General features: G+C 38.3%; 1 protein-coding gene and 1 pseudogene across 2 annotated transcripts in view; one reads left to right on the forward strand and one right to left on the reverse strand.

Annotated features, from left to right (window-relative positions):
- Positions 1 to 15,549, forward strand: part of Rngtt (RNA guanylyltransferase and 5'-phosphatase) — a 233,839-nt gene that overhangs the window by 21,252 nt on the left and 197,038 nt on the right. For both annotated transcript variants that reach the window (XM_090338447.1, XM_090338446.1), the window contains exons 5-8: positions 1,869 to 1,944; positions 4,222 to 4,462; positions 10,628 to 10,737; positions 12,075 to 12,176. In XM_090338447.1, coding sequence (XP_090194573.1) covers positions 1,869 to 1,944; positions 4,222 to 4,462; positions 10,628 to 10,737; positions 12,075 to 12,176 — 529 coding nt within the window. The remainder of the gene's footprint in view (positions 1 to 1,868; positions 1,945 to 4,221; positions 4,463 to 10,627; positions 10,738 to 12,074; positions 12,177 to 15,549) is intronic.
- LOC150059949 (large ribosomal subunit protein eL31 pseudogene) lies at positions 14,316 to 14,682 on the reverse strand (annotated as a pseudogene).

Genomic DNA, 15,549 nt, shown 5'->3' on the forward strand with positions numbered 1-15,549 from the left:
AGGCCTGGGGGAGGAGGCTGTTGGGAGAGTGGGGGCTGGGATAGCTCCGCTTCCCTTGGTGGGGTGCTGGGTCTTAGCTCCCGCCCGCCTGTCAGTCTCCAGTCAATGGCCTGGGGGAGGGGCCTGTTGAGGGAAGGGACAGGATTCTAAATTCCTTGCTCCCCTGCACTTGCCAGTCTTTCTCGGGCGGGGTAGAGGGGTCTGAGTTAAGTTCTATAGCTCGCCACCAGCTCTGCTTTCCCGATGGATTTGGAGACCCGCTGGGCTACTCACTTCTCTGCCTTTGGCTGTGGACTGCTCCACGGTGTTGGAGAATCGGTCACTCCCCTCGGATCTCCACTGCTGTGGTCCGCGTCTGGGTTCCACTGCTTGCTGTTCTGGTCTGCACTGGTTCCTGTGTCTGGCTTCTGCCGCTTGCTGGCCTGGTCCTGTGTTTGTTTCTGCAGTGGTCAGGGCTGCCCGGCCCAGTGCCCTCCGCTGCGGCTTTTCTCGGCTTGGAGCCCTCGGTGAAGGGTGGGGGAGGGGTCCTCGCATTTGGAATTCTTTGAGAAAGTTGGATGTAAGCTTTATCTGGATTTATTTTCTGGTTTGAATCCTTCTCTGTTGCTTCTTGAGTTTGTTGTTGTGGATTTCTTAAGGTAGTTGGCTTGTGGGATTCCCTGGTTCTCTCTTTTTGTGGGAGAGAGCTAGGCAGCGTCCCTGTTGTCTCGGTGCCATCTTCCTCTTGTTCTGAATGCCATTATTTTATCTTGTCTGTTGGCTATGTATAATTCCTTTGTGTGTATATACATACATACATACCTACCTACATACATACATCACATCTTTCAATAAAAATGTTAGAGAATTGAAAATGAATCATTTAACCAGACAGAAATTTTGTCATGTTAGTAATATTCACAAAATTATTAATTTTATTTTCAAAGTACTTAAAATAATTCTGAATAGGTCCTGGAAGAGAATTTAGGAAAAGTAAAATTTCTATTCTGAACAAATTTCTTTAGGAAAGTTTATTTTGAGAGGTTTTTAGCTAATACAAAGGTGATTCCTAGAGACTTGACAACAAATTAGTATTTCTGTGCTATATAATATTGCCTCTAGTCAGTTGTTTGCTAATTACCTTCAACTAACATTCAATACCTAGATGAATTTGCATCGCCATTAGTTGATTAAGTTTTGCTCTAGTTTTCAGTTTTTTTTCACTATCTTTTAAATGTATATATACCATTGATCTCGCTCTTTTTTTCTTTTTTTGTTGATCGTGGGGCTTGACCTCTGGGTCTGGGCACTCTTCCTGAGCTCTTTAGCTCAAGGCTACCACCCTACCCCTTGGCCTGGGCATTGTCCCTGAGCTCTTCAGCTCAAGGCTACTGCTCTACCCCTGGAGCCACAGCCCCACATCTGGTTTTCTGGTGATTAATTGCAGATAAAAGTTTCAGACTTTTTAGTGCCCAGGCTGGCTTTGAACCATGATCCTCAGATCTCAGCCTCCTGAGTAACTATGAATACAGGCATGAGCCACCTGGCCTGATTGCCATTGATCTTTTATCCAGTATGACATTGAATAAATTGGAAACTTCAGTTTGTAGATTAAAGATAATATGTGCTTGTGTCATTTGCAGTGTTTGATGAAAGTGCCTCCTTATTTAAATTTTTTGGAGGTCTTTAATGAAGAATCTTTTTTCTAATGCTCTATAACACATTCTATGTAACTTAAATAGACCAATTATTAACTTACAAGCTTTTTAGTTATGCAAACATAGAATATAATTAAAAACTGAATCATTTTAATGACAGGTTGGAACTGCAAGAGAAAAATTGTCCTGTGCGGTAACATACTACATTTAATCAAATGCTTTATTTTTTAGGTGTTCATTGTACCCATGGTTTTAATCGCACTGGTTTTCTCATATGTGCCTTTTTGGTGGAGAAAATGGATTGGAGGTATTTATATCTTATGTTGGAAGAAAATGTAATAATTTATAAAATATTGTATTGATGTTTTAGTTGTAGCACTTTATATTGTCACGTGTTTTCAATTCATGATTAGGATAATGTAAAATGAATTCCATTTTTGATATATTAATCTTTTAGAATTTTGTTCATTGTTTTGTGCTGAACAGCACTGTAATTGAGGGCTTGTAAATGTTTTTAAAATTTTATTACTATTTTATTTTTTTGTGGGTTATGGGACTTGAACTCTCTGTCTGGACATTGTCCCTGAGCTCTTCAGCTCAAGACTACTGCCCTATCTCTGGAACCACTGCCCCGCTTCCTGTTTTCTAGTGATTAATTGGAGATAAGAGTCTCACTTTCTTTAATGCCTGGGCTGGCTTTGAACGGTGATCCTTAGATCTCAGCCTCCTGAGCAGTTAGGAGTACAGACATGTGCCTGAATATTTTTTAAAATATAATTTTATTGTTATACTGTGTGTACAGAGGGGTTACTATTTCTTCTTCTTTTTTTTGGGTGGGGGGGCCTGTCCTGGGACTTGAACTCAGGGTCTGAGTGCTGTCCTTGGGCTTTCTCAAGGCTAGAAGTCTACCACTTGAGCCACAGCACTACTTCCAGCATTTTTCTATGTATGTGATACTAAGGAATGGAACCCAGGGCTTCAGGCATGCTAGGCAAACACTCTACCACTAGGGCAAACTCCCTGGCTTGGAGTTACTATTTCAAAAGTGAGGTAATGAAGCCATTTTTTTTTTGTTGTTGTTGTTGTTGTTGCTCTTTGGGCTTGAACTCTGGTCCTGGGTGCTATCTCTTAGCATAAAGAGGCTCTCTGCTCAGAGAGCCTAGGTTTAGCATAAAATCTAGTGCTCCACCAGTTGAGACACAGCTCCATTTCTGGTTTTTGAATGGTAATTAGAGCTAAGAATCTCATGGGGATTTTTCTACCCTGGCTGGGTTCAAACCCTGATCTCAGATCTCAGCTTCCTGAGTTGCTAGAATTTCAGATGTAAGCCACGGGCACCTGGCATAAGCTCATTTCTTTTTGGACAATGGTACCATTTCCTTTACTTTCCCTTAGTTTTCCATTCCTGTCCCTGAACTATTTATGAATTTTTCCCTATACTTTTTTCTCATTTCGTAGAATGATGAGAGGCAGATTCTTTTGACATTCTGTTTGTATTCTGTTCTTTTTCCTTTAGATAGTGTCTTCCATACCCGTTAAGTGTTAGGAAAAGCCCAGAATGTTATGTTATGGAAATATGTTGGCCATACCTGTTAAGTAATAGGAAAAGCTTACAATGTTCTGTGACAGAAATATGTTGGGACAGGGTATAGGTTAAGCTAATCAACATATCTTTATGGACATAATGTTATTTGTGAAACATATTTTTAGATTTCGAGAGATTAGAATCTTCATGAAATTCCTAAGAGAATGGGATATTACTAATAGAATTTTTTCATTGACTGATCACAGGTCATTATTTATGCTTATGAAGCTTCTTACACCATCCATGCTTTTCTGAATATAAGCTGTCAGAAGTACATATCAGACTGTACATTTTCCTTTTACCCATTCCCAGTAGTTCTCTGCTACATGGACTTCCCAGCTCTGGCCATTCAGATGCTGTACAGAGTAACCCTTGATTCCTGTGTTGCACTCCGCAATGCTTACTTCTTTCTCTTATAACTTGTACTCTTAGGGCCTGGATCTTTTGGAAGTTTCTGAAAAAATTTATTTTTGTTTATATTTAGTACTCACACTATTCGCTGCTGTTTTAAAGACTCAGGCTTTAACCTTATATGCTTTACTTAAATTCTTCTTCAGCAGTCCTACCCGCAAGTCTATGACAAACTTGTAAAAATGTAGTTTTAGGGGTTGGGAGTGTGGCCTAGCAGTAGAGTGCTTGCCTAGCATGCACGAAGCCCTGGGTTTGATTCCTCACATACACAGAAAAAATGGAATTGGTGCTATGCCTCAAAGGGTAGAGTATTGGCCTCGAGAAAGCTTAAGGACAGTGCTCAGGCCTTGAGTTCAAGGGCCTAGGACTGGCAAAAAAAAAAAAAAAGTTTTAGAGGAATTTTCAGTATCGCTCATATCGAAACCATCTCCAACTCAATTTGTCTCTTATTTGCATGCCTTGAAATTGAAAACTGGTTTTTCCATTTTATATACCTGTTTTATTTTATATAGTATCCTGAATATTAATGTTTGATAGGTTTGCATAAATGGAGAAAATGAGAATTTGCATGGTGTTTATTTCTTATAGTATTGAAGCAGCAGTTGCTACTTTTGCCCAAGCCAGACCACCAGGAATCTATAAGGGTGATTATTTAAAGGAACTTTTTCGCCGCTATGGTGATATAGAGGAAGCACCACCACCACCTCTATTGCCAGATTGGTGTTTTGAAGATGATGATGAAGAAGATGAGGATGAAGATGGAAAAAAAGAATCAGAACCTGGGTCAAGTGCTTCCTTTGGCAAAAGGAGAAAAGAAAGGTTAAAACTGGTAATGTTAAAAAATAATACAGTACTCGTTACCTTCTTAATCTTTGTAAACTTATTGGGGTTTGGGAGAGTGGGATGGGATGTTGGCTATGTTCTTTTACCTAGGTTTGTAAAGCTGTTTCATTTTAGCTATTTCTTTTCCTCTCCCTTCTTAATCACCTAGACAAGTTTTATTTTATTTTATTTTTCTGGCAAATATTTCTGTTTTATTTATTTATTTAGCCAGTCCTGGGGCCTAAACACTGTCCTTGGGCCTTTTCCTCAAGGCTAGCACTCTGCTACTTGAGCCACAGCGTCATTTCTGGCTTTTTATATGTATGTGGTACCAAGGAATCGAACCTATTTGAGCCACAGCATCATTTCTGGCTTTTTCTATGTATGTGGTACCGAGGAATCGAACCCAGGTCTTCATGCATGCTAAGGCAAGCACTCTACCACTAGGCCAAACTCCTGGCCCCTCTGTTTTATTTTTTAGACAAGTTTTATTTATTTATTTATTTTTAATTGAGCTCAGGCTGATCTAGAACTTGAACTTCTTCTGCCTCAGCCTCTTAAGTGCTGATATTACGGGTATTTGCCATCTACCTGCTCATTGTGGCTATTTTTAAAAGTCTTCTATAAGACCCTCCCCATCACCCCATAAGGTCTGTATGTTTGTTGACCTAGAATGCTTCAATCTTATGAGTGCTGAGAATAAACTACCATGTCTAGCTATTTCTCTTTTTCCTTCCTTCCTTCCTTCCTTCCTTCCTTCCTTCCTTCCTTCCTTCCTTCCTTCCTTCCTTCCTCACTCACTTCCTTCCTCCCTCCCTTCCTCCCTCCCTCCCTCCCTTCTTCTCTCTCTTCCCTCCCTCCTTCCCCCTCCCTCCCTCCCTCCCTCCCTCTTTCCCTCCTTCTCTCTCCCTTTCCCTCCCTTTCCCTCCCTCCCCCACCCCTCCTTCCCTGTCTTTCTGTCTCTGTCTCTTTCTCTCCTCCTCTCTCCCCCTCTGTGTGTGTGTGTGTGTGTCTGTCTGTCTGTCTTGTCTGTCTTCAGTCCTGGTTGGAGCACTGTCTTTTGCTCAAGGCTATCCAACTTTGAGCCACATCTCTGCTTCTGGGTTTCTGGTGGTTCATTGGAGATAAGAGTATTGTGGACTGGGGCTGGGGCTGGGGCCAGGGCCGGGAGTTTGACTTAGTGGTAGAGTGCTTGCCTAGTATGCATGAAGACCTGGGTTCAATTCCTAGGTACCACATACATAGAAAAAGCCAGAAATGGTGCTGTGGCTCAAGTAACAGAGTGCTAGCCTTGAGGAAAGCCCAAGCACAGTGCTTAGTCCCTGAGTTCAAGCCCCAGGACTGGGGGAGGGGGTGGGGGAAGAGTCTCATGGACTTTCCTGCCTGGGCTGACTTCAAACCACAGTCCTCAGATCTCAGCGTCGAGAGTAGTCAGGATTATAGGCATGAGTCACCATTGCCTTGCAGAAAATATCTTATTGAAAGAAAGAAGAATTAACCCAACGGATATTGGAGAGTGGAATAGGGAAAGTAAAAAATAAAACCAAAAAAACCTTTTGCAGATAGTTTTGGTAAAAGTATTATGGCAAAGGGACAGAGCAGAGAGAAAATGAGTTGCAGCATTGGATAAAATGCTGAGCAACTGGTTATTTGTATAAACTTATTAAATCTTTTTGTGGTAATGTTGAGAAAGCATTTGGTTTAGTGTCGATAATATTGTCTACACATGATACCTGTCTACAAGTGTAGGTAACATGTTAATGTTTTTAAGACTTGATACTTTTGCCTTTGCTTTTTGTTTTGCTGATTTCAGAAATCAACACTTCTTAAATTTTCTTAGAAAATATTTTTTTTAAATGAAACTGGCTGTCTTCATGTAAAATTAAAAAGAAAGCTGCTTTTTCAGAATAAATGCTGAATATTGAACTTGATGAATGTTCTCTGTAATTAGAATCTGTATGCTAATTTATGAGGATATTGATGCCATCTAAGTTTTATTTATTTATTTTTTTCTTTTTGCCAGTCCTGGGGCTTAAACTCAGAACTCAGGGCCTGGGCACTGTCCCTAAACTTCTTTTGCCCAAGACTAGCATTCTGCCACTTGGGCCACAGTACCACATGTAACTTTTTCTGTGTGGTGTTGAGGAATTGAACCCAAAGCTTCATGCGTGTCAAGCAAGCACTCTACCACGAGGTCACATTCCTGGCCCCTGAGTATTCTGCAAGCACTCTATCACTAGGCCAAACTCCCATCCTGAGTATTCTTAATAACTAAATATGTTACGAATTTTATTTCCCCAGTTGAGGTTTATATTTTTAAAACTCTTTTTCTTTCATTTACTATAGTTAATGGTAGAAATGGATTTAAGGTTTTTTTTTTTCTATGCACTCAGATTGGTATAAAACTGTGTAAATCAGGCTGTCCTTGAATTTGTACTTGGTACCCAGAATGCTAGGATTACAAGTCTTTGCCATCATTCCTGGCATTAGAAATTTCATTGACTGGTCAATAGAGGTGATGCTCTAATAAGAAAGGTACTGTACTACTGATTCTTTGGCTCATAAAACATCATCATCATGGTTATTTAAGGCATGTAGCACAGAATAGAGATTCTATAACTATATGAATTGAGTTAGAGGCAGAAGCTAAAGCTGCAGTTTACAGGAAAGAATTAGGACTCTTCTTACTTGTTGGAGAGGATACATGTATACTGAATATTAAATGCTTTTTCCCATCTAATTGTTGTGAGTGGCTTCAGTTGCAAAGTCTTAGCCTGAAGGTTGATTTTTTAATTTATAAACCTTATCTTTTATTCCATAATTATATTAACAGAATTGTTTTGTATTGATATTAGCTTTTTTTTTTTTTTTTGTCTTTTGTGGTACTTGAACTCTGGGCCTGGGTGCTGTCCCTGAGCTCTTCAGCTCAAGGCTAGCACTCTCTTACTTGAGCCACAGTGCCACTTCCGGTTTTCTGGTAGTTAATTAGAGATAAGAGTCTCATGAACTTTCGTGCGTGAACTGTGATCCTCAGATGTCAGCCTCCTGAGTAGGTAGGATTACAGATGTGAGCCACCAGTTCCTGGCTGATGTCAGCATTCTCATGGGCTGGAAAGTAATTTTGCATATATCTAGATTAGATTTTTTTATTCTTTAAAATGTTCAGTAGTGTTTTTATTACTATTTAAGTAGTTGTACCAAGAGGTTTCAAATACACAAGGTAGACTATGAGTATAATATCTTGGGTAGTGTTACTTTTTCATCATTTCCCTATCTCATTGTAATCTCAAGTAGTTCAGGTTTTGTACATTGTACATTGAGTATAATGACTGTATCTGCTTACCCTTCCTGCATTCATGTACCTCCTTTTGTCTTATTTCCTTGCCCTTGCCCCCAATCAAACCTGTTTTAGTTTGATGGTTTTTGTTTTATTAAACAGTTCATTAGTTTTTCAGAGGAGCTGCACTATTGGATTCCTCCTTAAGTATATCATCCTTTAGTCAATGTGTTCGTGTGTGTGTGTGTGTGTGTGTGTGTGTGTGTGTGTATATGTGTATGTGTATGCATATGCATATACATGTAAGCCTGTATATGCTTCCATGTATGTTTGTATTTAAATATAACTTTTATGTATGAGAGAAGACATGTGCCATTTGTCTGACACTGACTTATTTCACTTAATATAATTGTTTCTGTGTCTATCCATTTCCCTGCAAGTGACGTATTGTCTATGGTGCAGCAATGAACATACCATCTATAGTATAGTAGTGATCATGATTCTGTAAGTGTCTTTACCATGTCCTGACTTACCATGTTCTTAGTAAATGAGTAGATGCTCAAAAATGGTATCCATGGATGATAGGGTAGTTCTGTGTTCTGTATTTTGAGGAATTTCCAAACTACTTTCCAAAGTAGTTACATTAGCTTACATTCCCACCAGCATTAGTTATTGTTTATATCCTTGATGAAGGCCAATCTTTTTTTTTTTTTTTTGGGCGGGTCGGTCATGAGGCTTGAACTCAGGGCCCAGGTGCTGTCCCTGAACTCTTTTTGCCAAGGCTAACATTGTACTTCTTTTAGCCACAGCTCTACTTCTCATTTTTGAGTGGCTAATTGGAGATTAGAGTCTTATGGGGACTTTTCTGCCTGGGCTGTCTTTGAACTGCAATCTTTAGATCTCAGCCTTCTAGGATTATAGATATAAGCCATCAGTGCCTGACTAGAGGCCAATCTTACTGTAGTGAGATGGAATCTCTGTGTTGTCTTGATTTGTATTTCCTTTATAACAAGAGATGCAGAGAATTTCTTCATGTGTTTATTGGTCATTTTTGCTGCTGCTTCTAAGAAGTCTGTATTTAGCTCCTTTGCCCATTTATTAATTGGGTTATTGATTTTTGGGGGGATCAGTTTCTTGAGTTCTTTATGATTTCTGGGTATTAACTCTTGTTGGATGTACAGCTGGTAAAGATCTCCTATTCTGAGGCTGTCCTTTGCTGTGATGAAGTATTTTAGCTTGATGTAATCCAATAGGATTCTATTCTTTGTGCCCCTCCCTCTCTTCTTCCCTCCCTCCTCCCTCCACCCCCCTTCTCTCTCTCTGCCAGTCCTGGGCCTTGAACTTGGGGCCTGAGCACTGTCCTTGGGTTTTCTGAAGGCTAGAGCTCTACTATTTGAGCCATAGCACCACTTCTGGCTTTTTCTATGTATATGAGGTACCGAGGAATTGAACCAGGGTCTTTGTGCATGCTAGGCAAGCACTCTACCACTAGGTCAAACTCCTGTCCCCAGGATTCTATTCTCTAATTTGCTGAGCCCCTGGAACTCAGAAATGTCCTGCCTATGTCAGCATTCTTTGTTTAATACATAAATATTAGTTATACTTCATTCCTGTAAATATTTCAAAAATAGCATTGCTATGAAATAAGATGCCTCATAATTCTGAATAAAAATGTTTAGATTAAAAAGTTATTGGAGCCGGGGCTGTGGCTCACCCCTGTAATCCTAGCTACTCAGGAGGCTGAAATCTGAGGAATGCGGTTCAAAGCAAGCCCAGGCAATAAAGAAAATGAGACTCTTATCTCCAATTAATCACTAGAAAACAGCAAGTGGGGCTGAGGCTCCAGGGTAGGGCAGTAGCCTTGAGCTGAAGAGCTCAGGGACAGTGCCCAGGCCCAGAGTTCAAGTCCCATGACTGACAAAAGAAAAAGTTACTGGAAGTAATAATTTCATGTTGATATATCCACTGATATGTCTTATCCACTTTTTTCTGTTGTTATTCTAGTTTCAAAAGGTACAGATTTTGGGTATTTATCCTCTTGAAATCCATACCTCACTAAAGACACTCCCATTCTCCAACTATTGAGGCCTGGATTTAAATTTTGTCCTTTATCACTTGAGTAAATAAATATTTATGTCTTATTTATCTATGAAGTAAATATAACACAATATATTTTACATTGTTGTAAGGGTTAGAGAAAATATAAAATGCCAGATTCTGTGGTAGTCTTAGTGACAGTATGACAGTAGTAGGTAAGTTACTGTTACTGTTATGGTTAGTGAGAATTGTCTGGGGAGTGCTTTGACAACATTATGGAAACACCAAGATATTTATGCACACTGAAAAGTCATATTCTGATTATGGAAAACTAGTGTACAAGCCCAGAAGAGTTTGTTTCTGTTTTTTTTTTTTTTTTTGGTCAGTCCCAGAGCTTGAACTCAGGGCCTGAGCACTGTTCTTGGGCTTTCCTCAAGGCTAGTGCTCTACCATTGAGCCACAGCACCATTTCTGGCACTGAGGATTCTAACCCATTCTACCACTAGGCCATGTTGTCAACATGGAGTATCTCCACCCTCACCTTTTGTCTGTCTCCTCCACTTCTGTCTTGCTGTTTCTCTTACCTCTTCTCTCTCCCTCCCCTCCCCCTTTGCTTTTCCATTACCCCCCTTTACTCCCTCTCTTCTCTCTTTCCTTTTCTACCCTCTTCCCCCCTTAAGTAGCCAGGAAGGCCTTGCATTTTCCATCCTTTTAAGTTCTGGGTATACAGCTGTGTGCCACCATGTTTATGGAGGAAACCATTTTCGTTGTTCTGACTTAATCAGATTTGTGAAAATAACTGATTTTTTTTGTAAATGAATTGGCCTTTATTAAAACCTTTTTTCTTTCTTTTTAAAGGGTGCTATTTTCCTAGAAGGTATAACTGTTAAAGGTGTAACTCAAGTAACAACTCAACCTAAGTTAGGAGAGGTACAGCAGAAATGTCATCAGTTCTGCAGCTGGGAAGGGTAAGAAATACATGTTTTAGGATTTAAATAAAAGCCTGCTACAATTAAATTAATATTGACAATGGCATACCTTCTTTGTATTTAAAGTTGCTATGTTTACCTACAGTGCTTAAAAAATGTATTCTTTTTAAAGATAATCAGTAATAACCAGATTATTTATATATCTTCCTAAAGCCGTAATAGAAAACTGCTTTTGTAGCCATGTAATGTTTGTTTAAATCTTTGAGTATATTGCTGCTAATTAGTGTTTCAGTTGATCTAATCAGTTTATTTAAGGAGAAGAAATACAACTTGAATATGCCTCATGTGTCTATAATCAGATGTGTGGGAAACACAACTTTGAGTATGTTCTGCTCCCTAGCATGCTTTGGAAAAAGGAGAGAGTCATTGCTTTTATCAGTTACTTTTTATTCTTGGGCTATAGAAGAAAATTGTAATGTAGCTTGAATGTGAGAAACAAGGTTATTATTTGTTAAAATTTTAATGCGAATTCCCAACAAAAACTTTTATTATTGGTGCATATCTGATAAATGAGCTAGAAAAAATTTAAAAGATGAAAATAACAAAAATAACATAAAATAAGAAAAGCCAATAAAATAATACTGGTCTTGATGTTGTGTGAAACCTTTGCCAGTATACCTTATTATCACCCTATATTTTTCTTATTTTATATTTCTAGGTATTTTTTGGAGCAGAATTTTATCAACTCTTGCTGCAGAGTTATGTTGCATGTTATGATGGAAAAATAATGAGTTCAAGATTGTATCATGTTTTTTTTTTTAATTTTTAAATAAAAAAATTTTTTTTCCCCAGTTATGGGGCTTGAACTCAGGGCCTGCACACTATCCTTGGGCTTTCTCAAGGCTAGTACGTTACCACTTGAGCCACAACACCATTTCTGGCTTTTTATGTGATATGGAGGAATTGAACCCAAGGCTTTGTGTATGCTAGGCAAGCACTCTACTACTAGGCCATGTTCCTGGCCCATGCCTCATGTATTTAAGCTAAAATTTAAACTTTTTCCTATGGTAAATGACTTGTATATGTTCTTGCCACATACTATTTAGATCATACATACTAATATTTTAGAATTTGTTTAGTAATTTAATATTGCAGTGGTAATTTCTAACTATGTAAAATTGGATTATAAAATGTTCAGACAATGATAATCTTTCATTAGCATTTTTTTTTTTTTTGTGAAAGGTAATAGTACTCCAGTTGCAATAAATCTCACGATGGGCAGAATATGTGATAAATGTGAGCCTCATTTTAGATTGGTTTACAGCATGTATTGCTTTGTATGGATTCTAGCCATAATGGTAACATTATGTTTTAAGGTCTGGATTCCCTGGAGCACAGCCTGTTTCCATGGACAAGCAAAATATTAAACTTTTAGAGCAGAAGCCCTATAAAGTGAGCTGGAAAGCAGATGGTACTCGGTAAGTTAAATTTATAAAATAATTATACAGATACTCCTAATGCTTAAAGAACATTGCTTTGTTGTTAGTGCAAGTTTATTCTTGGGAGTGTGAATTTCTGACATGAACAGTAAAATAAATGTGTTTAAAAATGTTGCATAGCTTTTACGAGGCTGGGACAAGAGAGCAGATTAGAACTATATGCCATTTTCACTCTGTGGATGGAAAGAATCCAGTGACACAAAGACCAGGTTCAACGAAGAGAAAGAGTGGTAAAAAGAAAATAGAAAGTACAAAGGAGATGACAGGGAGATAGAAAATTATAGAAAAGCAACTGTAAGAGACTAAAAGTGGCAAGGAGTTTGGAGCTAGTTCCTGGCACTCCCTTCTGTGAGTGTGATAGATAGCTCTGTATCCATCTTGAGAAATTTCTCTGTGAATCTAGGGACAAGAAGCAGTAATAACTGATTAATAAGCACAGATTCTCAGTGAAATCTTTGCAAACCGAATTCGGCAGCTCATCAAAAACAACATTCATCATGATCGAGTTGTTTTAATCCCAGACATGCAACATACATCTATCAATGAATATAGTGCATCACATAAATAGCGCCAAGAGCAAAAAAATCACATAACTATCACTATTAAAGCAGAAATGGCAACCCTTTATGATAAAAGTTCTAAAGAAGCTAGGAATAGAAGGAACATTCATAAACTTATAAGCTTTATATAACAAACCTATAGCCAGTATCATGTTAAACAGGACAAAACTGAAATCATTTTCCCAAAGTCTGGAACAAGGCGTGAATGTCTATTCTCCCTGCTTTTATGTAGTATACTACAGTTCATAGCCAGAGAGTTAAGACAGGAGAAGAAAATAAAAGGAATTCAAATAGGGAAGAAAGAAGTAAAAATTATCCTTATTGTAGATGATAAGCTCCTATTCTTAACAGAACCTGCAGACTCTACAACAAGTTCATAGCAGAATAAAAAATCTTGCTCAGTACTCTTTCTGTATACCAATAGTGAATAGGCTGAGAAAGAAATCAGGAAGATAATTCCATTCGTAATAGCCTCCCCAAACAGTAAAGTACCTTAATATTAATCTAAAAGTAAATGACTTCTCCAGTGAAAACTGTAAGATCTTAAAGAAACTAACACATCAAAAGATGGAAAGACCTTTCATGCTGATGTACTGGCAGAATTAATACCGTAAAAATGATGATTCTTCATAAGGAAACTACAGAGGGGAGGGATGACATTGTCTCAAAAGAAATATATTTATTATGTGACTTATGTAACTGTAACCCCTCTGAATAATACATTTATAATAATAAAAAAGGAAAATACAGATTCAATGTAGTACCCATTAATATCACATCATTCCTCAGAGAATTAGAAATACTAGTTCAAAAATTTATATGGAGGCACAAAAGACTTTAAAGTAGCAAAATCAATTTTAAATAAAAAGAAATACATACTGCTAGAGGAGCACAATACCAAACATTAAATTATGCTATACTATAGAGACAAAAATGGCTTGGTGCTTGCACAAAATATACCTGAAGACCAATGAAACAGTATAGAATGCTGAGGAATAAATTACCCAACTACAGAAACTTACTATTTGATAAAAACCAAAAATACACGGTACAGAAAAAGCCTATTTAACAAGTGGCAATGGGAGAATGGGGTATCCACTTGAAGGAAACTGAAACACGAATGTTAGTTTTATATATATATATATATATATATCAACTCCAAATGGATCAAAGAGCTCAAATTAACACTTAGACCTTTAAATCTATTACAGGGAAATGTTTTCTGAATAGGACTGCAGATGCCTAGAGGATGGGAAAAAGAATTGACAAATGGGATGACATTATATCAAAGAGCCAAGAGACAAATTTTTAACAGATTAAGAATTAGTATAGAGGGTTGGGAGTGTGATCTAGTGGGAGAATGCTTGCCCAGCAGGAAGCCCTGGGTTCAATTCCTTGGTACCGCATACACAGAAAAAGACAGAAATGGTGCTGTGGCTCAAGTGGTAGAGCATTAGTCTTGAGCAAGAGACTCTCAGGGACAGTGTCCAGACCCTGAGTTCAAGCCCAGGACTTCTTTCTTGAAAATAATTTTATAGTTTTATTTGACACTGGCTGATTAGTTCTCATCCATATTGACTATCAATTTTTGAATGTGGTAACAGGGACATAGGTTACCAGAGTGTAAAGCTTGTTTGGTGAATCTTTATCTTCGTTGTGCTTTCTGGGTAACAGCATGCGGATCGGATAGGGACATTCCTTATTCCTTTGGCCCAGACAGCTTTGTTGAGCCTGATGTGGATGTGCACATTGAGAGTCTCCGTCACTGTCATGGTAAACTTCCGAATTTCTTTGAGCTCATGTGGGGCACGCTTCTTAAAGCCCACTCCATGAATGAGCTTGTGAATGTAGATGGTGTATTCTCTGCTATCTTGTATGGCAAAATGGCCCTTCTTCTTCTCATCACCCTCCTTTGCAGGAGCCATGAAAAACTAAAAAAATTAAACACCATGAGAACACATACTTCAGTTAACAAATGTGCAAGCAAGCAAAATAGACAGTCCTCAAAATAAGAAATACAAATGGCCAGTAGATAGAATGAAGAAATGTTTGCCCTTCAAGGAATTGCAAGTCAAAACTATATTAAACCTATAATCCTGGTACTCAGGAGACTGAGATCTAAGGATCAAGGTTCAAAGCACCTGACACTTATCTACAATTAACCTCTAGAAAATGGGAAGTGGGGCCTGGCTTTAGGGTAGGACAATAGCTTTGAGCTGAAGAGCTCAGGGACAGCAGCCCAGGCCCAGGGGTAGGGTGGTAGCCTTGAGCTGAAGAGCTCAGAGACAGTGCTGAGGCAGAGTGACTAAACAGTTCATGTGTAACTAGAGTATATGTGGAAGTTACTGGTGCTTGAATTCAGCAAACTATTGTGATGGGTCTGATGGTATATATTTTAGGCTTTGTAGGTCACATGGTAATTTTTCATAAGTACTCAAAAACTCATAATAAGCACAAAGTAGCTATATCCTACTACATTTACACAAACAAATGTGTTCCAGCAAAACTTTATTTTACAAAGCAAAAGCCTGTATTGGCCTTTAGGCCATGGTTTGCTAATCCATAATTGAATATATTCTTTTTGAAAGATAATCTTCAGGTCTCAAATGTTCTTTATAAGATAGTGTAAGAAATGAGCTTAAAAAAAGAATATAAATTTGATATATCCTTTTTTGAGAAAATGCCTCAGTACATTTTAAGTGTTGAAATAAGTTTTTCTTCCTATTGTGTTTCATCTCCAAGTCTATTTCCTTTTGGGTGCCAAGTTGATGAGCTACCATGTGAAGCCATGC

The sequence above is a fragment of the Megascapheus bottae genome, chromosome 8 (genome assembly GCF_031878675.1).
Source record: "Megascapheus bottae isolate mThoBot1 chromosome 8, mThoBot2.hap1, whole genome shotgun sequence".
Taxonomy (NCBI): Eukaryota; Metazoa; Chordata; class Mammalia; order Rodentia; family Geomyidae; genus Megascapheus; species Megascapheus bottae.